Source organism: Parambassis ranga, chromosome 7 (assembly GCF_900634625.1).
Source record: "Parambassis ranga chromosome 7, fParRan2.1, whole genome shotgun sequence".
Lineage (NCBI taxonomy): Eukaryota > Metazoa > Chordata > Actinopteri > Ambassidae > Parambassis > Parambassis ranga.
In genome coordinates this window covers 4,168,773-4,190,011 of record NC_041028.1, presented here as the reverse complement: position 1 = coordinate 4,190,011, position 21,239 = coordinate 4,168,773, and the positions used below count along the sequence as shown (strand labels likewise).

The following is a 21,239-nucleotide window of genomic DNA, read 5'->3' as shown; positions in this document are numbered from 1 at the left end:
ATGCTAAGTTAGATATGAGACTATTTGTTTATTCCCTTTCTAGACTAAAACAGCAACTTCTCATATTTGTTGATGGATTGCCATAAAACAGATACTTATGCTTCTTGTGAGTTGGTTACTTTTCCACCATAGGCAGTTTTTATGTCCTTTCTTGTATTAAGTCAGGTCAAAACCTGTGCATGTTTATGTCATCTGCAAAAATAAAGACTAAAAGTCTGCACACATGCAGGCTTACATGGAGATTTTTTGCTTCACTTCAAAATATTCCAACTATTTTCCCAGGTTGCACCTGTACACATTTAAATCAAGGCACAGTCTTTATTCAGGTGACGCCTGTGGTGAGATATGTAACCTTGTCACTGCTGTTTTGGTTGAACGGTATTCAGCCTACGTTGTGTTGAGTTGCTCTTGGCTCCTGATGGGTGAACTGGGTGTAACATTGACTGTGACTCCACCAGATCTTATTGCAGCCATAGGAAACAGAGATTCACGTTGTTACCATCAGTTAATATAAATGGCTCTCAGTTAAAACATTCAGACTAACAGCACTGACCTCATATCCTCTCCTTCTCCATTGTATGTTATTGTTAGCGATCTTGACGGATTGTGTTGTTCTGAACAACTTGATACGGTCCTTTTAATATCATTTGTTGGCCTTCATCTGGATCGTGCTAAATATACAGTGCTTCTTAAATGTCAGATATAGAATTAGACTGCAGGGATATGTTACTGCAGCAGATTTGAAGCTGAACAACAAACTTGTTTGCTTTAAGCTGGATTTGACTCGGCCATGTCTGCTGACCTACTTGCCAGGAGCAGAGTTGCTGACTTAATGTATAATTTCTAAAAAGTTTTGCAGTTAAGAAGAAGGAAATTATAAGCTGCAGTTTAAGTCAGATTAAGTTGAATTAACTAATTGTCAAGCAGCTGACACAGTGATGGCCTGTGGAGTTTTTGAGACCCTCCTTAAGCCTTCTTATCCTTTGTGGATGTGTGTTTCCATGGCAACAGGTTTGTGGTTGATACCTAGCTGAGCAGCGTATAGGGGATGCATTAAAAAAAGTGATTTGCTTGTATTTTGGCAGCGTCCTGCTAAGCTGTAATTTCTCTCTGTTGCAATGTTGGGTTCATGGTTTTTTTGTTTTGTTTTAAACTAGGCTGCACATATTGTTTTCACACTGACATTTAAATGCGCAAATGTGACTCACAGCCCACAACAGCATTAGCGCAGGCAAATTTGCTTTAGCCCACTTTTGTTCATCCCAAATGGGACAAAATATTCTTTGTTTTGCAGCTGAGATTTTTTTCCACCACTGGCTGTTTGTTAGCTCTTCTTCTTGCTTGTTTTCTGCACCTTTTCCTGTTCAGGTTTGTTTTGCTGTATTAACTGAAGGTCCTACAGGGATCCTCTAGATAAACACGGCAGGATAGGTTTATTTGCAATACTCTTGACACTTTTATGCACTTGTGTTGTGCTTTAATGCTTCACAAAATGTTCAAATGAATTGTGGAATGCAGTGATGTTAGGAATGAAGGCAAGCAGCTTTTCCTTCAGCTTCTACATTCAGTTGTCTGATGCCTGATCTTGAAAATAATCTGATAATGTCATCAAACACCGTCTATTCTTTAGCTTGTAACAAAACTATATCAGTGTTTGCAAGTAAAGGATCCACCTGTCTTTGACAATTTCATCCCTTCTCTGTCTAAAATTCAGCAGGTCTCAGCTGTTGGGTATCATGTTTGGTTGTAGCTAAAAGGGTGTGTTTTACTTCAGGTTTCCTGTATTGGCTTTTGGTGTTTCAGTTTGGAGATGTTATCCCATAATCTCATCACACCCTGGCTGATTTTATTTTACGGGAATTTCATGAAACCTGAGAAATGGGCGAGCAGCACAGAATGAGGTTTAGAAAATGTTGTTCTTAGTGATGCAGCACATCTGAAAACAGCTTTTCCATCCTCCCACTCTGAGCTGACAGCTCTTAAGTATTTTGGCGTTCTCCCAAGCACCAGTATGCATTCCGCGTGAGATGGCTGATTTGTCTGCACACATGTTAACAGTGCCACAGATTCCATTCGAGTGTCATTATGTGTCACATTGAGGCCTGCTGGTGAAAATGATGAGCGATCTTCTGCTCTGAGGGGAATCAGACGACAACCTACTGTAGCACAAGTTGTGATTCATGACTCTGCAGTGCAGTGAACAAACAACCCCCCCCCCCCCCCCCCCCCCCCAGGGCTTGTTTCCTCTCAATGATACAGTTTCTCAGAAAGAGGAAGGTTTAAGCTTTCATTTAACTTTAGAGAATTTCTCACCAAAAAAGAAGAAGTACAACTTTTTTTACTTTTGGTTGTATCCTCACAGGGGACTTCTTGTTGTCAATAAAAAATTACAGGGCCTTTTTTGTGTGAATGTGTCAACAAGAGCTGATTTTGGTGCGGTGCTTGATGTGTGAACTCGAGGTCAGGGTTTCTGGGTTTGCTAGTGGCATGACTCCAGGTCGGTCCTTTCACTTATTTGGTCCAGACTGAGCAACAGTTTGATGGATTGTTATGAAGCTTCATACACCTTCATGGTCCCCAGAGAATTAAAATCAGTTGCTGTCATTACTAGAACCTGACCAATATGACAACTGGCAGACAAACATACTGATAGGCATATATGAAAAAAGATGCTCGATGCAGCTGGAGTCGCTGAGAAAGTGAACATGGTTCAAATGGTTTACATACCGCCTCACAGAACAGCATTGTTTGTTTTTATACTGTATTTTTTATACAACAACAAGCCCCACTTCTGTTTCCGAGATTGGTCGGTCCTTCGGGCGTTGCTGTGTCATGCAGAGTAATCAAGTCCACAGAAAGATGAGTAAGAGCTCTGGACTCTGGTGGCCTTACTGGGAGACGCAGGATGAGAGCAGACAGAGGTCCAGATTTAGCTTGAGGCTGGACATAAAGTCAAAGGAGACAGGGTTAACAGCAAGGAGAGAAAACAACAACATAAAAGCTTGGGTATTTTTTGTTTTTAAGGTTTTTTTCCTCGACAGATGCAGAAGCCAGACAAAACATTCCCTTTTCCCACTGCAGTCATCACTGCTGACCTGCAGTCTTGACTCATGAGTATCAAATGCCTGCTCTACCAGTGGATGGTGTTGTGTGTTTATAATTGGGACAAATTCTACTTTGTATGCTTTAGTATCATTGTGCCTGATGAGCAGAGGGGTATGATGAAATTCACCCTCCAAAACATGAGTCAGATATTTCTTCTTTCTGCACACACAGTGACACCTGCTGGCAGTAAAAAACTCTCTGCATACTTTCTCTTCTATGGAGTCTTATGCTGCATCATCTTGTTATTGTTCCCAGTGAATACTGCTTAAATCTGTTCATCCAGGGTGACTTAAGGACAGATCATTCTTGACTGACAGTGAGTAGTGAGCCTGATAGCATGGATTCAAACCAGGACAGGATTCAGTTTGTCTCAGGAAACACCATGCTAGTAGTAATCATCCTTTCATCCTTGGAAATGCTGCTTTAACAGATGGCAGGAGTTATTCCAGGGTAACCCAACCTGCTGTATACCAAGCCTTCTTCAGTTTAGTGGAGTTTTCAAGTGGAAAGTGTGGTCCACAGCCCCTTTGAGCATGTAGAAATCAACTAAAAACCAGAAATATGATATATGTTCAAATGCTGTTGTTTAGAAACATTAACATGAAATCAGGAGTGTGATAATATGTTATTTAATTAGAGTGTATATTTTGTGTTTTTTTCCCTACAGAGTGGACAAGACCTTCTCCAAGGCCAGAAGCATATGGTGAGTTTTGTCTTTATATTTTATCAATAAATCAAATTATGACAGGACAGTAATTTGCAAAGCCTGTAGCTCTCTGGTGTGGTGTTCACTCCAATGTCACTGACTGGCCTTGCACTGGTTTCCGAATCAGTCCGTCGAGTAGAATTTAAGTAAGATGAACGAGCCACTGAAAGGCAGAGCAGATGGGCAGCAGTGGGAAAAACAGATACCCAGTCCGAGCTGCCGTCTCTGCAGCGCTGGCAAGGCTGGAGTGCTGCTGTGAGTGGCAGGCAGCGATATGAGCATGCACACCTCCTGCCTCTGCAGATACACGACTCCATTTCTGAAAGGTGTAGAGGCACAAGCGTCCGGCCCTCATCCCCCTCCTGTGAGTCTGAATGCAGCAGATTAAACAGTGTAGTGTCATCACTTCTTCCCTCTGGAATACAGACACGGGAAGATCTCTCTCACCAGCCAGGCCTGCGTTACTCAGCAGAGTAATGCTCTCTTCTGTGATGAGGAAGACAATAAACACTGAAATAAAAAGAAGATGAAGAGGAGGACCTAAAAGAGGATACAAAACAAACACAGGAGATGAAACATCTGTGGGCGTGAAGACGAGGAAGGAGGAGAATGGAGGTGACATGATGAAGTATGATGTTTGCATTACATCAAAGACGCAGAAGCCTTCTCAGCTATATTCGTTTGCCAGTCATCAAAACAGGGATGAATTCAAATGAATTAGACGTGAACTACATTTTTTTTGTTCACACCCAGCAGGACAAATCCATTTCTAAAGGCAGAAGCTGTGGTACCAGGATGACGTGAAAGTGCCAAAAGATATTTCACTCTTTGTTTGGCATTACTGAACTTTAAAGCTGCATTTAAGTACTGCACTCCAGTAAAAGTGCAATCGAATAAACCAGCAAAATGCCGTGCTCACCTTTTCGAATTGGAAGGCCAAGAAAACTCTGGTAAGTTTGCCTTATAGTTCTGACAATGAGTGCATGAAAGCTGCAAAGCTGTTTACCCAGTGATCTATGATAACTAATCTATGACATGGGTTTAACAGAGTTTAAATCCTGCCCTGTGAGTTGATCCCTCAACTCCAAAATGCTAAATGACCATCTTTCATCTGGTTATTGTGGGTCATACACAATAAACAGATGATTCTCCAGTCCTGTTTCTGCACTCTCAGGAGGAGGCCTGTAATTGGTTGTAATCCTGTCTTGCTAAGCTCCCTCTATGGGAGGACACAGCAGAGGAGGGTTAGTGTAATGATGGCTATACAATGGAGATGTTGTATAAGAGCATTTCTTTCTCATCTATACATCCAGACACAAAGTGCACTCTGCCTCTCTGTCCCCGCAGCCACATGGATTATTGTAGCAGTCTGCTGTCTGTTGTATAACTCTTCATCGCACCATTCTTCATAACAACTTGGCCACTGATCCGCCCGTCTCAGCCATGCTTCAGCTTGACCTCACATCCTTTGCTTTGCAGGTTGTTTGAACCCCTGTCAGGTGCTGCTTTTGTTAGAAAGAAAGAATTCAGGTTAGAACACAACAAGTGCAGCAAGGAATAAAAGAGAATACATTCCAGTTATTAAAGTATTCAGACTCTACAAATCAATAGAGCAAAGAGAAAATACTCTACCACAGAAAAAGAATGCAAGCTTTAAGTTGCAATAGATGGAAAAACATAGTCAGCCAGCACAAAGTCAGTGTTTGAGTAAATGTACTTCTTTGCATCACTGTGCAGTGACAGCTTTCACATTCTTCAGATTCTCATTAGCACACCACTCATAGGTCAGACAGTTACAGTTGTTTTGTGGGAAAACACCGTCTTTTCTGTTGGACGTAAATTATTATTGAAGGCAGATGATTTTGTTTAAGGTACATCTGTGAATTTGTTGTTGTTGTTGTTGAGTTGTTGTTCTGACCTCTGTTGAAAACAGTTAAGTCTTGGCAGGTGCAGTCTGCAATGGAAGCATCATTAGTGAAAAAATATGTATATTATTATTGACAGGCAGCTTAAGATTCTCAAAAGTCTTTTCCTTGTGTGGCAGCTTTGACAGGAAGTTGTGATCAAATATCTTCTGTTCTGCTGCTGGGATCCAAAAACAGATTCTTTCACCGACCTTACTATTTATTCCGACTTGAATGATGTAATTCCTTATTCTATTTTTATAATGCTTTCTAAATTGTGGGTCTATTTCATCCTCACTGCTGTTTTTTTTTTGTTTTTTTTTTTGCCCATAAACAGTAGGAGGAGGTGTCACTGTAAACACTCCCCTGTTTGTGTTCACTGATTTCCCATGAGATGTCACAATGCATCATCCTCTGCCTGACTCCTCTGCACATGCGCTCCCTGACTGCCCCATGAAGCCAGGCTGGGTGTCATTTTGCTTGTGCACGCTCATCTGTGTATGTCAGGCTGAGTTGTCTGGAAGAGCGGACGTAGTGGGGAGAGCGAACTGTCAAGCCCGATCAGACTAGACTGCCTCTCTGTGAGTCTCCTGCTGTCTGACCAAATATAGCACCGAAGTGACAAGCTCGCCCTCTGGTTTTACCCGTCTCAATAATCCAAATCCTAACATGTCATCCACCATCCAGCACCAGCACAAGATGTCTTTAAAAACACATAAAAGCTCAGATGGCAGCAGGCTGTTGAAAGTTCAGATGAATGCCAGACAACTTTGACAGGACATTTCCCTTTAACTTTATCTGGATGTTGGGGCTGTACAGTTGTTCTGCCAATGTTTTTAAAGTTCACCTTTTAACCTGCTGACACATTGTTATCTTGTGGCTGGGAACACAAGCTTTAAGCTTCTCAAAGAGGGAGCCATGGTCTTTATTCCATCTGTTTGTGGAGGGGTATATCCCTACAGTGCATACATACATAAGGGATGAGTATAAATCATGCTGGTTTATTGACACCTGTCATGCAGAGGAATCCCTATTTCTCCTCTGGATGGTCTGGATGGTCAGAATATTTACAGATTTGGTTTGTTGATCCATAGAAGGCATCTATGCTCTTTAGATTAAACCATGTGAAAGAAAAAGAGCACCAAATGATCCCATGGTGACCTTCTGTTGTTGAAAAGGCACATCTGCATGAGTGAGATTTCCCCTGGGGGGGTGTGGGGGGGGGGGTGTTTTCAAGGAAATCTGCACAGTGACATTGTGAAAGATAAGCAACCTGAAAATCAGGACCTTTTGGTACAATGAACATGCTTTATTCAAAAACACCTGCTATACCTGACCTCACTGAATATAGGCAGCTGTGGCAGCAGGAGTGTGTTCAAAGGACTTACTCTGATGCATCAGATTATTTTGATGCATTATATATATATATATATATATGCTGTTAGATTATACAGACATTTTTTCCCTGTTTGTTTAGTGTAAAAATGTTTCATTCATATAAGCCCATGAGCTGTAATTTCTTGATAAGAACTGTAGATTAGGACATCCATATCTGACTGATTGTATAAAGGACATTTACTGTTACAGTTCCCTAGGGAACAAAAAGCTTTTCAGGCTTATCTGCATTTTAAATTTTGGCCAATATTTGCTTTTGTCTGATTGTGGCAGCAGTACTTTTTTTTATTATAGCTATGAGACTTGAAGGTTTTCCAAAACTGACTGGTGGAAAGTCAAACAGTTGTGGTGTTACCTTCTGCTGGTAGACAGATTAGAGCACCAAAAAGAGCAATTTCATTTTTTTAAGTTACTATTTTAAATGAAGTTACATATTTTGTACAGTATATTTATGCAGCTAAATCCCCTACCACACACACAAACAGAAGAAAGGACACTGATACATGACCTTACACCAGAGACAATCATTCTGCCATTTGTCTGATTGCTTCGGGTCAGTGTAAGAACAGGCCTTGAGAACAGGGCAATTCCAAGGTCTATTTGTGCTGTAATTCATCGCACATGCGTTCCTCTGACTGCTGGAGGACTGATAGTAGGCATGGGAGCAGGTGGTGCTACTTTAAGATGGATTTGGAAAAATCAAAGTCTGAGGGCTGCTGCTCATATCTGAGCCTGTGAGTATTAACTGATGACACAGGGGAAACAATCAGTGAGCAGATTGTGCTGGTGCTGGGACATCTGAAGTACATTTTTCCACACTTGATAAACAGTGTGTGCTGGCTGTATTTAGGGATTGTCAACAATGTCTTTGAATTAAGGGAGGCCAAACCTCTGGCCTCATTAAGCAGCTGTTCAACAAGCTGCTGAGCATAGCTGGGTTGGTAGCAGCTTAAGGGTTTTGTAGACAACACATACAAGGCTCAACATGCTCATACATTTTACATATGGACTCAAATATGACTTCAAGTGAACAGTGGTTCTGCTTTGTGATTACACACTGTCCAAACTGGCAGCAGGTCTGCAGGAAGTGAGCACCTTTTGCTCATGCAGATCATCTCGTTCAGAGACCACCCATCCTGCCCGATTAGCAAATAACAGAATATATATTTCCACAGAGCCGTGTGTCTCCCAGGAACAAGTTGAACTCTAAAAGACCAAGAAATTGCTTTGGCCTGATGAGAAACAGATATGATGAAACATGTAGATGCTCTTCAAAGTCACCTTTGAAGAGGATCTTTAGACCTTTTTTCAGCAATTTATAATCATGGGTGAGATTTGGGTCCATCACTTCTAACCAAAGATGAAAGACTGAAGCCTTTGAAACACTTGGGTATAAAGCTAAATCAGTGCAGTTCACAGGAGATGTGATTCTGGGATGGAAAGGGAGTGCTGCTGCTGCTGCTGCTGGAATTGGCCTCTGTCGTAGTCACACTATGAAAGACCTATGACACTGACCCCATCAATCAAAAAGATTCAATTGACAAGAAGACACCATGACACTGAAATATAGCTTAACTTGAACATGACTACCTTTTAAATCTACTATCTGCCCACCCCCACCAATATAACCTAATGACCCTGCTAAAAGACTGCATGATCATCAAACCTGTGATAATCACAGTACACCAGCTGGGCTCTGGTGTACTGCAGAGAAATCCTGATGAGGATATGAAGTCTCCCCAAAAGTTCAGAAGCAGTTGGCACTCCTACTTTGACTTGCAAACAAACTACAGCCTGATTAAATACAGCTCATTTGTTTAAGAGTGACAGGTTGGTTTCTTTTTACATATCTAAAAGCAGCAGGAAGACCTTCTTGTGTGCAGGTGTGTAGGAATCAGACTGTAACACTGCTTATGTTCTTTATTAACTTATTAATGAATGCAACTGGTAAAGCATTGAGTCACCATGCGTGTTACAAGAAAAGGAACAGGCAGTGTTTCTTTTAAATTTTACATATTTATGTGCTGGAATGATGCATCTATTACATAGCTGCTGAGTTCAGTGCTGCTTCATGTAGCTCAGGGCTGTTTGCACTGCATGACCCCACATCCTGCTCTCCGTACTGGGGTCGACCACCATGAATTAAATCCTAACCTGTGGGAGACACTCACTGGTTATGCATAAATAAGCACTCATTCATCTTTCAGAACAGCAGCCATCTTGCCTGTTGGAGATGTCTGACATGTGGTGTGTAATATGTCTGTGAGAGGACTCCTGAATGTTTAGCTGCTCTTGGAGGTCACCAGCAGCAGCAGGTCCCTCCTGCACAGACTACATCCTTAACAGCTTGTTAGGCATATTGGGTTATGCATGAATTTTAATGTTTTGTACAAAATGTGATGAACAATGAACACACGTTGCTCAGTCTTTTGGCTCGGCCCTAATCTTTTAGGAATTATTGTATCTGGCAAGCTTTCGCATTATTCATGCCTGAGTCTCAAAGGATATTGGATTATTATCTAACCCTTCTTGGTTGAAAAATAGCTGCTCAAAAGTGAGAGAGGATGAGAGGGTGTGGAGGGAGGGGGGGAAATTCAGCTGCAATTCTCAGAGGATCCGGTGAGGGGGCAGGAGGAAAAGGGGGGAGTGTCCACAGGCCATTTCAGCAGGCTAATGGGATGGGAATCCCTGGCAGTGTGGCCGGTCAGAAGGGATTTACTGTGGGATTCTGCAGAGGGCACAGGAGCAGGGAGGGAGCTATCAGTTTAAAACCAGCTATCTTCGTCCTCAGGAGTTAAAAATAGAAGTCGACGTGGCTCAGTTTTTTTTTTACATGTTCTGTTATTATTTATGATTGTGTGAGTCCCAGGCTGTAAAATGCATGCTAAATGCATGTGGCTTTCATTTGATTGGAGCCATGATTGCAATGATCCATGTTAACATACTACTGGGTGCTAATCAGATTTTAAGCAGGACATTTAAGCGGTATCTGCTCTTATCGGATAATGTGTTTTTCCTCTAGCAGCACTTTTGACAAAGCCCTCATTTCACTTTTTAAACCCACACCACTAGGTGCAGAAAAACTCGACCACATTTTGCTCCTTTGCTCAAGGGTTTAAAAGAGAAATAGTACGACATTATTGCACCACCACAGCAGGACAGCTCAACAAATTACTAGTAATCTGGACAATCCCAAAGTTTGGTTCAATGAAGCTTTAGATGGTGAGAGGATTATTAGTTTTTATCACAATACACAGCTCTTAGTGGTACACAGTATGAGGAGTGTGCTCTAATCCCCTGTTATCTCTTCATGTCTGACACATACAGTACACACACACTACTGTGCTGTACAGGTGCCGTCTGGGGAAAGGAACAGGGACTCGACACACTCACTGCATTATTGCGTAGCAGGGATTTAGCAGGAATAGGCACCATTGGAGACATTAGTCAGGGGTCTGCAGGGAACTGTGGATGGCAGATTAGCGGAGGAAACACACATGTTCACTGGGGATTGAATGAGACTCATTACAGTAATTAAAAAGCTTTCCACACTTGCTTTCTCATCTAGCACAATAAGCATTAGGATGGCTGCAATGCCTGCTCACCTCTGGGAGGTTAAGGTTGGACATAATCACCTTGTTCAAGTCATATCGTTATGAATAAGAATGTGGGTGGGTTTTTTTTTCATGTATGGCGGATGTTGGTTGCCACAGCAACAGCCTAGCAGGCTCGTGATGCAGTGTGGGGATTGAAGGCAACCCCCTTTACCCTAACCATCCCTGCTTTCTCCATCTGAGCGGCAGACTTCTGTAGTCCCCTAAACGATTGAAGTGAGGGGGGGAGGGTCTCCTGCTTTGAAAGGAGAGTGTTGGTAATGTTGTGTGGTTCGGGGGTGTATTGGCGGTAGGGGGCTTGTGCAGAGTTTCTGGTTTCGGACAAGCAGCAGTGTGTGTGTGTGTGTGTGTGTGGAGCAGACAAAGAGGGTGGAGATGAAGGAAGTGACAATTAAACAGTGTGTGTGTGTGTGTGTGTGTGTGTGTGTGTGTGAGAGAGAGAGAGAGAGTTAGAGTTGAGTGGGAGGAGGGAGAGTGAGGGAGGAGAATCAGTGGCAAAGAGGATGCTCACTGGGAGTGTGCGACTGTCTACAGAGCTCAGAGTGAGGCCAGCAGGTGAACAACCGATGAGAAGCAGCCTGACTAGAGCAGGAGAGAGAGAGAGTGAGAGAGGGAGGGAGGGAGAGAGGGATAAATACACACAGAGACACACACACAGAGGAGTGTAAGAGAGGGAGGGAGACGGATTGAGAAGCTTAACTATAGAGGAGAGAAGTGTAGACACTGAGTCATCTGCCCGAGTGCTGGTCGCTGTCCGGACTTCCCAGGGAGCGCCCAGCGTACAGCTGCCACACTGTGTGAGTAAGTTTGCTGCTCTGCTCCGTGCAGGACATCAGCTGGTCCAGATGACATGTTGTGACTTCTTCACACGACTGATTTGTGTGGTGCATTGCTAACCAGCTGGGCGTGTGTTATGTAATTTGTTGTTGGTGTTGGGATGGAGCTGTGGCTTTGTGCTGTGAACTGATCTGCAGGAGGAGAAGGCAGTGAGTCGTGGCAGTGTTACACAGAGCAGGGCAGGAGTGTGTTGTGAGGGCTGCACCACACGCTGGTGTTGAAGGAGGAGTTTGTAATGGATGTTTCTTCAGTCCTTTACTTTGATGCGTGTTTTGAGCTTCTTCTCTTGGGATATTAATCACAAAATTATGTCAGATTGTGAGTGATACATACCTCTATATTCTTTTATTTTTAAACCAACTGTTACAGATGATAGCTTTTCCTTTCATGTTTATGTGTGTTTCCACGTGTGTCCTGCATCCATCTATTGAGCATCAGTTTTAATGAAGGGTTTAGGGCAGCTGATGCCCCATCGTATCGCTCTCCCCCATGGGAGAGCTGCTAGTGTTGAATCTGCTCCAACAGTTCATTTTTTTTCTATTGAGGCTGTTTAGACAAAAAAGGCTCTTCCCAGAATCGTTTCATTTGCTGCAGGACTTTCCTTGATTGAAGAGTCACTCATTGTGTAATACAGGGAGGCAGCGCTGTATGTTAATGATTCATGCTCTGTTTTCTTCACCTACATTTGAATCTTGAGTGATTCATAGAGCAGATTTCTATCTCGGGCCACTGTACCTCTTGAGCAGCTGTTTGTCTTGTCTACATTCACTCATATAACTGCACACAGTGTCAGCATAGATCTTATCTGCTGGAGAAATGATTACTTTCTGAGTTCAAGGGTGGTTCATATCGTCCAATGAATGCACTGAATATTTCTCATGGAGCTTGGTGCCCTTTGGCTGCTGGAGTACACGATGCATATTTTATTATGGCTGCTCTTTTTTTTATCATCACAGACAGGCATATACATTTTTCCTCTTTGTATTATTGCTGCTTCGTGATCAGCTCTCCTTTCATACCACTCCATCCTGTTATCTATTTGACTGAATTAATTAAACTAATTGAAAGCCTGCTGTGCAGACCAGTTGTCGATACGCCACCCTATTCCGCAGCAGCATTGATCAGTGATCCTGTGGAGATAAAGCCATCCCAGCAGAGATATTGAGTTCAGAACGAGGGGTGCGTGACAGTAGTATTGCTTAGTTTTGCATGAGCAATGTCCCTGGATGATGGAAGTGAGAAGGAGGGGGTGCTCTGTTGGAATAAACTATTGGAATTGTATCCCTAAATCTCCAAAGTGAAATTGGATTTTTGTACCATAATCAGATTGTCTATGCCACTTGTGACTGTTTAGTTTTGCACTAATAATGTTAAAGAGCATAGAATAATCCCAGCTTTTAAACAAATTCATATTCTGTAGTTTTCCTTCAGGTTACATTGTGCCCCATTTATGGAAGGAAAAAAAAAAGTGGACTGCAGCGTGTCTCAGACATCAGCACAAACAAACACTTACCCTTGCCAGCAACATTTCCTGAGGCATTACCTTTTGTTGTCCTCTCGCTCGGTCTCAAACTGAGTGACCTTTTCTGACTGAATGTTCTCTTGCATCTGTCTCATCGTAGGAAACAAGATGGGAGTGACCCCCGAATTTCTGCAACATTAGAGCCCCAGCTGTTCCAGCCTACACTCCCACCGCACACCACCTCATCATTCCACAAGGTAAGAGAAAGCAGGAGGTGGGGGTTGAGTTTGAACTTTGACCCTTGACCTTATGTGAGGGAGATCATTGTGACCTTTTTTTTGCTGTGATCTTTGTTAGGTGCCTCTGCTCATCTTGTCTCCACACCTGCTTCAGTCTGGATGCTCTGTCTTTATTTTAAGTCTCTCATGATGTATTCGACCCAGCCCGTCTACCTCGCATTGTTACTTTGATTTTCATTCTCCTCTTCTTTTGTGTAACTTGTGTAATTAGAGCGCACGACGCTCAGAGTCTGGGACGATTATGTTTGACTGATTCAATTAATAGAAATCTATTTTTAGCAGCCCAGTGCTGACAATTTCACAATTCCAGTCTGATCCTGTCAAACAAAACAAATCCTGTCTGAGCAATTGTTTTTTTTTTTTTGTTAATCAAAAGTCAACCTTTTTCAGCCCAGCTATACTCCACAGTGTGTGAACAAATTGGAATTACCAATAGCTTTTATTCACTTTGTATGATTCAATTACTTCCTTGATGATTTGAGGCACTACTAAATAACTTTTAATTAATTACTGTTCATTAAGTATTTTAACAAAATAACCGTTTCTGGTTTTCCAAAATGTGTTTTTAAGGTTCCAGAACGGATCCAGTCATTGTTTGAAAATATTAGAACCTATGAATCTAATATTAGTAAAGCTAATTTTCTTGGGTGCTGAATTTTACAGGGAAATAATTCAGAATGAAAATATTTCAATAAACCTATTTTGACAGTCACAGTACCTATAGAAAATCCATCCTGCTGTCAGTGTCTTCAATATAAATGAGGGACTGATGTGAAAGACCTGCCAGGGATATTTTAGGAGTCAACCGAGCCGAGCTCTGCGATGATTAAAAGTGGGCACAATCTCTCTCATGTCGGATTGGTTTCATAGGGTCTCTCACACTTTGGGCTTACACGTCTCATAATCTTGACTTGATCTGAGGAGAGCAGAGGAAGCGTGAAGAGAAAGGGATTAAGAATTAGAGAATTTGGAGATTGGGTTGTTTAACAGTCACTCCTGATCCCTGCAGCACACACCATCTGTAGGTGCCTCAGACTAGTGCCATCAGTCAAACATGAGCGGAGGATTTCTGAAACTCCTGTTTGTCTACAGATTATACCAAACATGCAGCCCAAATACAGCTACTTAAGATGCTGATTCCAAACAGGGGCTTTTCCTCCTGGTAGGAGAACAGCAGGAGAAAGTGATCTTCAATGTGCTTGAATTTGTGATGTATTAGTTCCTGTGTTATTTGGAATTGAATGAAAAGCATGTGGATATTGAGGGGCAGCATGTTGCTGTGATGTGGTGTACTGTAGTACAACAAGGGCTTAGTGGGGCAAGACTCAGAGGAGTGTATCACTTTAATCAGAGCCCTGTGAAAACCAGGTCAATCTGCAATTAACCCCACCAGGTCTGATGGTCACTGCCTAACTCTGCACTGCTAAACTGTCATATTGATAGTCTTACATCTTTCTGAGAAATGTACCACAAACAAACAGCTTGAAGATAGAATGTAAGTAAATCCTTCCCTGTTTTCCACTCTACTGGAATTTTATATCCACCGTCTGTGGTGACATTCAGAGAGGAGCAACCATGGCACCAGAGAGAGAGAGAGAGAGAGAGAGAGTAGGCTACAGAATCTATGGCGGGGCCTCTGGGAGGAAAGTCAGGGGAAGCAACAAAGATAGTTAGTTATAATGAAAGGGATTGATGGCAAACACAAACACTTATTCATTTATTTATTTATTTTACACAGAACCATCTGGGAGGTTATTATAGGAGACTGCACAACTGTCCTGGCAGGTGATTGGATGAACCATGAACTCTCAGAATAATCGAAATGCCAACCCTGAGGTTTAGGCTGGGTCATCATATTATGGATGGATTGTTACCTATTCCACCAAAAACAGAATAAATAAACAGACTTTTTGAGGCCAAATTGCCATAATTCTTGGGGGGGGGGGGGGTTTGGCTAACATGGTGTCCATCCCCAAACTACATAATATGGATACAACCACAGGCAGGTGTAGATGTGTGTACACTGATTATTTATTTATTACCTTGAAATATTTACGCCTTTGGATGGGCTGTTATAACCCCCAGTGTACCAGAAGTGGTCACCCCCTTTGCTTCCAGCTGAGTTTGCTTAGCTTTTTTGAAGGGGGGTGAGTTATATGGACAGCTCCACTCTACATATTTTGTGATCCATCATAGGCAAGTTCACGTGTTTTATAATTACTCTGACTGCCAGAAAGTGAAGACTACTGTTCTGTGGCTTTAAGCAAACCTGAGACGTTGTCAACTGGTGAAGATGTCAGGCCAGAATTAGCTGGAATTAAACTGTGAAACATACTATGCATCAAAGAAGAAAGCACAATAAGCCTGTGGATCAGTTTCATATTCTTATCAGTCTGGACAAAGTTTTAATGAGCTCTGCAAAGATGCAGAGAGTTGTAGCTGACAAGTCTACGAGGAGAAAGGTGGTCTTGTGCATTTAATTTATGTCTTGTCTTAATAATGATCCCATTAGCTCTAACACCTGCACTTATGTGCTAGCCTGGCTCCCCAGCGGATCCCCACACCTCCTCCTCTTCCTCCTCCCTGGCCACATATGCAAATGCATTCTTTGCAAGAATGAGATGTCATGTTTGGCCTTGCTTTGTTTACACTGTTTTTTTCTGCATTCCCACTTCTTTGTATTCATGATTCATTCAAAAAAAAAGAAGATTATTAGGACTGTCTCTATGTGCTCTGTAAACGGACAGTGTTATCTGTGTTGGACTCCACCTCTTCCTCAGCCAAAGCCAAGACAGGGTTTGTGATAAAGACAGAGGTGGATGATTTGCCATTTGGATTTCTTCATGCTCTGCTGCAGAGGGGAAGAGAGAGTGACTATCGAAGGATCAGCACACGATGAGCCACTTGTAGCTTCAGTCAGTGGATGACTTTCTCAACCTGAGACACTTGCTGATAATTCTATATGTTTAGAGCACACAGTGAGAGAGCCTGGGGAACTTCTCTCCAGCTTTTGTCTGATTCGGCGCTGTCAGTCATGGTTGCAGGTAGCAGTGATGCATCTTTACTTCAGGTGTTACAGCAGGACATCTGTCTGTCATTTGAGAAAGGCGCAGCAGTCATAGTTTTTAAGTTTAGTTTTTAAGCTGCTGGTTTAAGGAGCAGTAAAAATGGCTGAATATCTTGATGCTCCACTGATGACAAAGACACACTGGAAGAAACCCAGCCATGTAAGTACGCTTTACTACAGCAGAGAGGCAATTTGGCAGCATTAGCTTTGGACAGTTCCCACTCTAAATTAATATTAGAGCTGCAAATGCAAAAACGTGACAGCTCATATTTGCTGTTTATTTAACTAATGAGCTGGTGAAATATGCATGTTGGTGGGGAAACATTGTCATTTATTAAAAAGAGATCACTTTTAATAAGATCTGGCACAGCTTCTGGAATACAGTTTGACTGCTATACTGCAGTTTTTCTTTAAACGCTCCTCTTATTCTAATCTCTGGTTAAAGCCCGGGTTATTTACTTTCAGGGTTTGTGGCAGACTATTGTTTGCACATGGTGGAGGACTTTACTCACACTGAAAGCTAAGACGCTCAGTACACAAAGTGTTTAACAATGTCAGGCTTTAATGGCTCAGCCTTCGCTTAACTCTGCGTATCAATACAGACTGTTGTTATTCAGCATTTTGAGCGTATAGAGTCAGCATGCTCAACTCATGCATGTGAAAACTTTACGGACGATACATCTGCTGCTGTGGTTTGCTCCTGAACACATTTAAATGGAAAAATAAGCCAGTCGGTCACACATGACTGTGTCATAGTGTGGCAGAGCACAGGAGAGAGGTATGATCACACTCTCCCAAAGGTAAAATGTTGATTAAAATGAAGTTTCCTCTGCAAGTCATTAGAGCAGCTGAGAGACACATACATGCACTGTGCTTTGCTCTGCTGTGTTGTGCTGAAAAAGGCTTTGTAATTTGAATTCTAATATTTATTATCAGATCAAAACATGTTATTGACATTGTGTTTTTTAGCTTAATGCTCAGAAGTCCACTACAGAAAGGGTTGCACTGTCACACTCAGTCTATTAGGATGTCAGTGTTTTTTGTTTAAACCCAAACCCACGATGGATGATGAATGGTGGCACACAGAGGGAATTTGTCCTCATCTAATAAAGTGTATGAGATACTAAAAGAACACAACAAAACATCATTTGACAAACACATGTACTGTCAATACTAACCAAACATGGAACTACACAGCACATGGAACTCCTGAAACAACGACAGTGGAAATACTTAAAAACACAAAAACATAATCCAGGTCTTTTGTAGACTATTTAGGTATTTGCTTATGCTGTGAGTTTCTGCATGTGGTATTTGCATGGCATGTGTTGTCAAATTGGTGTAATAACACCATAATGAAAGATTAAGACTGATATCTGAGACTGAAACGAATGTCACCATGTCACAGAATGGAGTGTGTTTCCTCCTACACACAGCTAAAGAGTTGAATCTTCACTTAGAAATGAACTAACTTCAACAAACAGAACTCAACACATCTCACTCTCCTCTCCCCAGACCACAGATTTATTTGAAATGATTGAAAAGATGCAGGTAAGACGGCGCAGCTACAGTGTCTTTGTTGTTTTTTTCCCCCCTTCGGCTCACTGCTCACTAAGTCACTAACCAGTCAGTGTGTGTCTTTTTTAATTCCGGCCTGTCCTCTCCTCGGCTGTGATGCTCTTTATCTTTCTTGTATGTGAGAAGGATATGGAGACCGGTGGTGTCAGAGCAGCACTTGTTGTTGTTTCCTCTGTTAACACTCTGGTTGAAACACTGGCTGACAGCACTGTATCTCACCTCAAACACTATTTCCTGTTTCTGAAGGCTTCAGAAGAATGATTTAAAAAAAAAATCACCCAATCCCACATACAGCAGGCCGTGATAGAGCTTATCAGAACTTTTAATGTTTTGTGCAATTTCTGCACATTAGTCACCGTTTCCACAAATTTTTAATTAATTCCAGAGATATTTAATTCACTGCCGTCAGAATAGCTTTCTGTGGCCTTAATACCTTTCATGTTTTGGCTTTGGATTTTGGCACCAGGAAGTGATGATGCTGAAATGTCTTCACCACAGTTTGACACTTTATTGATGGGACATTTTGTCTTCTTCTGACTGGCAGCTCTGAGTTAGTATCACTGCATCTCTTTCTCTGCACTTACTCTCCTCACTCTCTTACCAACACATAACTCAGCTGCAGAGGACGTTTCAGTGAAGTCAGTAAAAGTGACACTTTGCTCTACATCGTTTCGGTCTCTGTGGTTTTATTCCCACACTTTTGATGTGTCTTTTCTCTTAAAAACACCTGCTCTTTAGCATCAGTAATGGCTTTTCAGCATGTAAAGTATCTTTTTCTGTATCTTCCATCTGTTCCTCTTTGCTTTGTCGCCTCCTGCTTTACCTCTCGGGAACAGTATGTTGTTATATAATGAATCTGATCTTTTTTTTCTCCTCTGTTTACACAGCTCTGTGTTTTGTTTTTTTTTCTGTTAGGACTTTTTGATAATGTGGATGATTGACAGTGACCGTTCTCTTCTCTAACAGGGCAACAGGATGGATGAGCAGAGATGCAGCTTTCCTCCACCGCTCAAGGTACGACTCTTCACACACTGTACTGTTGACTTTTGACTGTGCAGATGTTCCTGCAGTGGATTTAACACAAAATGGCCATAATGTGACCCTCCCATCAGTGTGCCGAATAATGGCACTTTGATCAAGACCTGCATTGATAACTGATTGTGACATCACTCCTAAACAGATTGTCATTGCATAACATTTATGCAATTACTCTGAACCAGCGTCCTTTGGGATTACAGAGTTGTGGTTATTTTTAATTCTTTGATGAAGAAGCAAAATGTTCTTTCCTTTTTTTTGCAGACTGAGGAGGATTACATTCCATACCCTAGTGTCCATGAGGTAAGAAGATATGTTGCAGTAGTGCTTTAACTTTACTTTGTCGCATTAACTTTCGCTGTTGCTGTTTTCCATTTTGAAACAGGTGTTGGGGAGAAAAAGCCCTTTTCCTCTCATCCTCCTGCCCCAGTTTGGGGGTTACTGGATTGAGGGGACCAACCACGAGCTGAGCGACACAGGAGACACAGAGCAGCTCCAGCCTCTGTCCCCAAACACCCGCACCAAGCTGGAATGTAACACAACAGCTACGCTCTTCCGAAAACACTTCCTGGGAAAGGTTAGCGAGTCATTTTGTCATTTCATATGATCCTCTTTATTGAATTAGCAAAACTGAAAAGGCAATAAGTGTTATAATGTCAACAGACAACAACAGACAAGCCAAAACAAAAAAGGACATGAAAAGGGAAGAAAACTAAAATTTATTTACACAGTGTGTTATGAACACCAGAACAATACACAGTAAGCAGTCATTTGGCCAAACAGAGGAGGATAATAACCCATTTCCTTGCTTCATGTCCTGTGTTGCAACATTTCTTTTTTTATTTTGTTAGTTACAAGACAAACTTCTCCCATCCTCAGCTCCCCTGCCAGTTTCTTGTCTCCCCAACATCCGGAGAGTTTTCACGCTCCTAATTTATAACACCACGAGAGGGCTTATATCTACCACGTGAACAAAAAAAACAACTGCTGTCATTTTTTCTGCTCAGAACAGACATCATCACATGACATGACCCCATTCAGCTGCTGGCAAAAAGACCCTGATGAGAGAAACAAACATTTCTCCTTTAGTTTAAATAAAAATGTATGTAATTTATGTATTCAAGACAATGATCCACTGTTACATAAATACATTTTTACTATGTCTTCTCAGCATGCTGAATGACAGATCTGTGTCTCTTGTGTTTCCTCGTCATGTGTTGTTTTCTCCTCCATCAGTGACACAGTTACAGAACAGCTCCCAGTCATAGCTTCTACATGTAACTCATGGTTTTAACGCGAGTTACATTTTTTTAAAGTTCAAAACCATGCCAACAAAACAGATTCCACAGATGGGATCATTAAAAACGACTGTTTCTTGTCAGAGGGATATTACTAAAGTCATATTCATAAGTCTTTTCATCGTAACAGCTTCCTTCCTCCTCAAACGAGCCTAATATACTCTCATAGAAGATTTCACAATCACTTTGGCTTCTTGCTCATTATAGTAATGAATGGAATGAGAAATAAGCAAATCCTGTAAGTGGCTAACACCGACCTGCCTCAAGGTTTGGCACCTCGCATGCTGTTGCTAATGAAGATGCATTAGACTTTGCCACCTGTTCTTTCACACTCAGTGAATCTGCATGTGGTGGAGGAGCAGAGAAGGAACCGAGTGGAGCGCACTCACATGTTGTGTGTGTGACAGATACTAATGTTGGCCTCCTTATTCTGTGCCCTCAGGAACACTTTAATTACTATTCAGTGGACGGTGCCCTCGGACATCTGGTGTTCTCCCTAAAATATGATGTGATTGGTGACCAGGAACATCTCCGCCTAATGCTCAGGTAACACTCATTATGCATACATGGCTCAGCACAGTGCAGCCTGTGCAGAAAATCAATTAACAGCTTTTGAAGTAATGCATTTGTGAGCTTAAACCATATTCCCCCGCTATTTAGATCCAGAAAAGATAGATACAGACTAATCTATAGTTTTGCATTGACTGGTTAAACACATCCTCCCAGGGTGTTATCGTAAGAGTCATAAAGCCAGAGAGAGTGTCAACAGCACTGTCATTTCCACAGCGGAGTAACAGATGGACTATTTAGGCCAGTGAGTGGGTGGGAGTCGAGCGAGCGAGGGAGGGAGGAGAGAGGGAGAGAAGGCAAAGAGAGGCGAGGGTGGGGAAGTTTGATGATGGTCCATCCCGGATCATCTCTTTTCCATCTTATAGGTTC

At 42.0% G+C, this 21,239-nt stretch overlaps 1 protein-coding gene across 14 annotated transcripts in view; it reads left to right on the top strand.

The window, feature by feature from the left end:
• rap1gapa (RAP1 GTPase activating protein a) overlaps positions 1-21,239 on the top strand; it is a 37,372-nt gene that overhangs the window by 6,084 nt on the left and 10,049 nt on the right. For 5 of the 14 annotated variants that reach the window (XM_028409182.1, XM_028409174.1, XM_028409171.1 and 2 more), the window contains exons 2-8: positions 3,773-3,808; positions 13,184-13,280; positions 17,905-17,940; positions 18,934-18,981; positions 19,267-19,305; positions 19,388-19,579; positions 20,743-20,846. In XM_028409182.1, the coding sequence (XP_028264983.1) occupies positions 3,773-3,808; positions 13,184-13,280; positions 17,905-17,940; positions 18,934-18,981; positions 19,267-19,305; positions 19,388-19,579; positions 20,743-20,846 (552 nt within the window). Of the gene's footprint in view, positions 1-1,003; positions 1,012-3,772; positions 3,809-11,352; positions 11,526-11,838; positions 11,880-13,183; positions 13,281-15,298; positions 16,550-16,622; positions 17,190-17,904; positions 17,941-18,933; positions 18,982-19,266; positions 19,306-19,387; positions 19,580-20,742; positions 20,847-21,239 lie in introns of those variants that run through there. The other 9 variants (XM_028409181.1, XM_028409176.1, XM_028409175.1 and 6 more) reach the window with 9 other exon arrangements.